Raw genomic sequence first — 2,102 nt, 5'->3', positions numbered from 1 at the left:
CTCAATCTATTTATAACCTCATTCATCAAATCTGTAATGTTATTGATGGTCATTGACTGTAGATGGACAGTAATCTACAGTCAGTGTCTTTTAGCCTCTCTCATGGCTTTGATGAAATTACTTAGATTAGATTGTGCTGGATGCTGGATTAATAAAAAATGACACTCATAGTTGTACCGTGGTAGGAAGTCAGTGTAACGCTATCTGAAACTCATCAAATTCATCATTGCGGTCAATATCCTGTAATAAAAAATGCCTCATGTTGATAGTTTTTTCTCAGTAGACTCGAGGACGACATTCACCTCACAGCTTTATTGTCACTGAACGATGTGAGGTCTACATTAAAATACATGTTCTTCTCTCTAAGAACACATTTTATAGGAAGATGGAAGATTTCTACATTAACCACACCTCAGTGGACGAAAGCTACAATAACAGCAACACTGAGTCCGACAGCAATACTGTGAGAACATTATTTATTGTGGAAGTGGTGACGTGCATCTTCATCGGTGTCGTCCTGCCACTGACCCTAGTGGCCATCCATGGACTTTACTCTCAGGTGAGAACTCAGTTCATGACTGAGGAAGAGTTTGATGACAAATTCATGAGTGCAGTTTTCAGCAGAACAAGATAAAAACATGTCATCAGCTCACAACATATTTCCAACCACTGTGTTTACTCTTCTCAATGTTTTCCTGCAGGTCAGAGATGGTCAGGTGGCTCCGATCTACATCATCAACCTTCTCATTTCTGACCTCATTCAACTCTGCTCCATGATCATTAGTGTGGCAAAATCTGACGATGACAATATCTCAAGTGTGATTTATATGTATGGTCTGATGGCCAGCGTTTGCTTCATGGTGTGTGTTTCCCTGGAAAGGTAGCTATCAGTCTATTCTGTATGTGTGTGTAACTTTTCTGTCTGAACATTTTATTTCATCATAACTCAGATGCTCCACAAAGACGATGTGTGTGTCTGTGTATTACAGGTATTTGGTCATCGCCTGGCCGCTGTGGTACCGCTTCAGAAGAAACATCAAGACCTCTGTGGTGGTCTGTGTTGTGGTCTGGATCCTTCCTCTTCTCTTTATTCTACCCCACAGTTTTGGAGTTTATCCTAACACCATGCTAATCCTCATTGGTCTCTTCCTCCTCCTTCCCTTCCCTCTGTGCATCTTCTCCCTGTTTGGGACCATTAAAGCTCTGTCTGCAGCCATCAGTGTCCCTCCTGATGAAAAACGACGAATTGTGGCCATTTTGGTTTTGGTGCAACTCATTTACACACTGTCGTTCCTGCCACTCATCATTGTGTTCCTTGCAGAAGAAGCAAGGAATTTTGATTCCTTACTTGTCGCTGACACTTTGGCAAAGTTCAGTCCTCTTGCAGACTTGTTTCTCTATGTTTTCAGTAGGAAAGGAGCTGCAGACAAGTTTTTGGCCTGTGTGTGTCGTTGCAGGATGAACAGTGACAGAGATATCACAACAGTGACAGAGATGTCAGGTATCAACTCATAGGCAGTCGCTCCAGTAAAAGAATTAGAAAAAGAAAAATGGAGGAAGAAATGTATAGAGACAAATCATACTGTTGTCCTCTGACGCGATTTGCAATGTCACGCCTGACTATATATTCACTGTAACACATCGTCATCATCAAATGAATTTGTAGACTAGCACTGCCTGAAAGGTGTTGACTCTGGCAGCCGCCTCACTCTCACGTCTCACTTGCACTGCACCATCAAGGTCATTTTTATTCACATGGCATCATTGTATGCCACTTGAAGCCTGATTTTTTTTTCATACCTTTCCCACAATTGAGCAGAATAGAGTGATGTGCAATAGGATCTAAATGGAGTCAGCTTTACACCATCAAAACACATGCTGAATTTCAGTGCCAGGATGTTCGCCTGTGCATACATACTGTGGCACTGCCTGTAAATGCCATCATCATCAGTCATTTCATCTGTGATCCGATGTCCAAGATACTTAACCTTATCACTTGTACAGAGGTCATTATTAGACCATTTAAAATCTGGAAGATTCTGACATTTGTTTTGTTTTGTTCTGATTAAAACAACACTCTTACAGGCATTATATTTAATCAT

At 41.2% G+C, this 2,102-nt stretch overlaps 1 protein-coding gene across 1 annotated transcript; it reads left to right on the top strand.

Moving 5' to 3' along the window:
* Positions 1 to 385: 385 nt before the first annotated feature.
* LOC146973159 (G protein-coupled receptor 4-like) lies at positions 386 to 1,515 on the top strand. The gene is made up of 3 exons (XM_085799082.1): positions 386 to 559; positions 702 to 880; positions 990 to 1,515. The coding sequence occupies exons 1-3, from the start codon at positions 386 to 388 to the stop codon at positions 1,513 to 1,515; spliced, it is 879 nt and encodes a 292-aa protein (XP_085655208.1).
* Positions 1,516 to 2,102: the final 587 nt, after the last annotated feature.

Source organism: Trachurus japonicus, chromosome 15 (genome assembly GCF_045865225.1).
Source record: "Trachurus japonicus isolate A0001 chromosome 15, Traja_1.0".
NCBI classification, from domain to species: Eukaryota; Metazoa; Chordata; class Actinopteri; order Carangiformes; family Carangidae; genus Trachurus; species Trachurus japonicus.
The sequence above is the reverse complement of the archived record's forward strand: the minus strand, read 5'-3'. Positions and strand labels throughout refer to the sequence as shown.

Bases quoted from the DNA above. Each gene is read 5' to 3' on its own strand.
- LOC146973159 (XM_085799082.1), top strand. From the start codon at position 386: ATGGAAGATTTCTACATTAACCACACCTCAGTGGACGAAAGCTACAAT. The intron at 560-701 runs GTGAGAACTCAG...GTTTTCCTGCAG, and splicing joins TCCATGGACTTTACTCTCAG to GTCAGAGATGGTCAGGTGGC. The intron at 881-989 runs GTAGCTATCAGT...TGTGTATTACAG, and splicing joins GTGTGTGTTTCCCTGGAAAG to GTATTTGGTCATCGCCTGGC.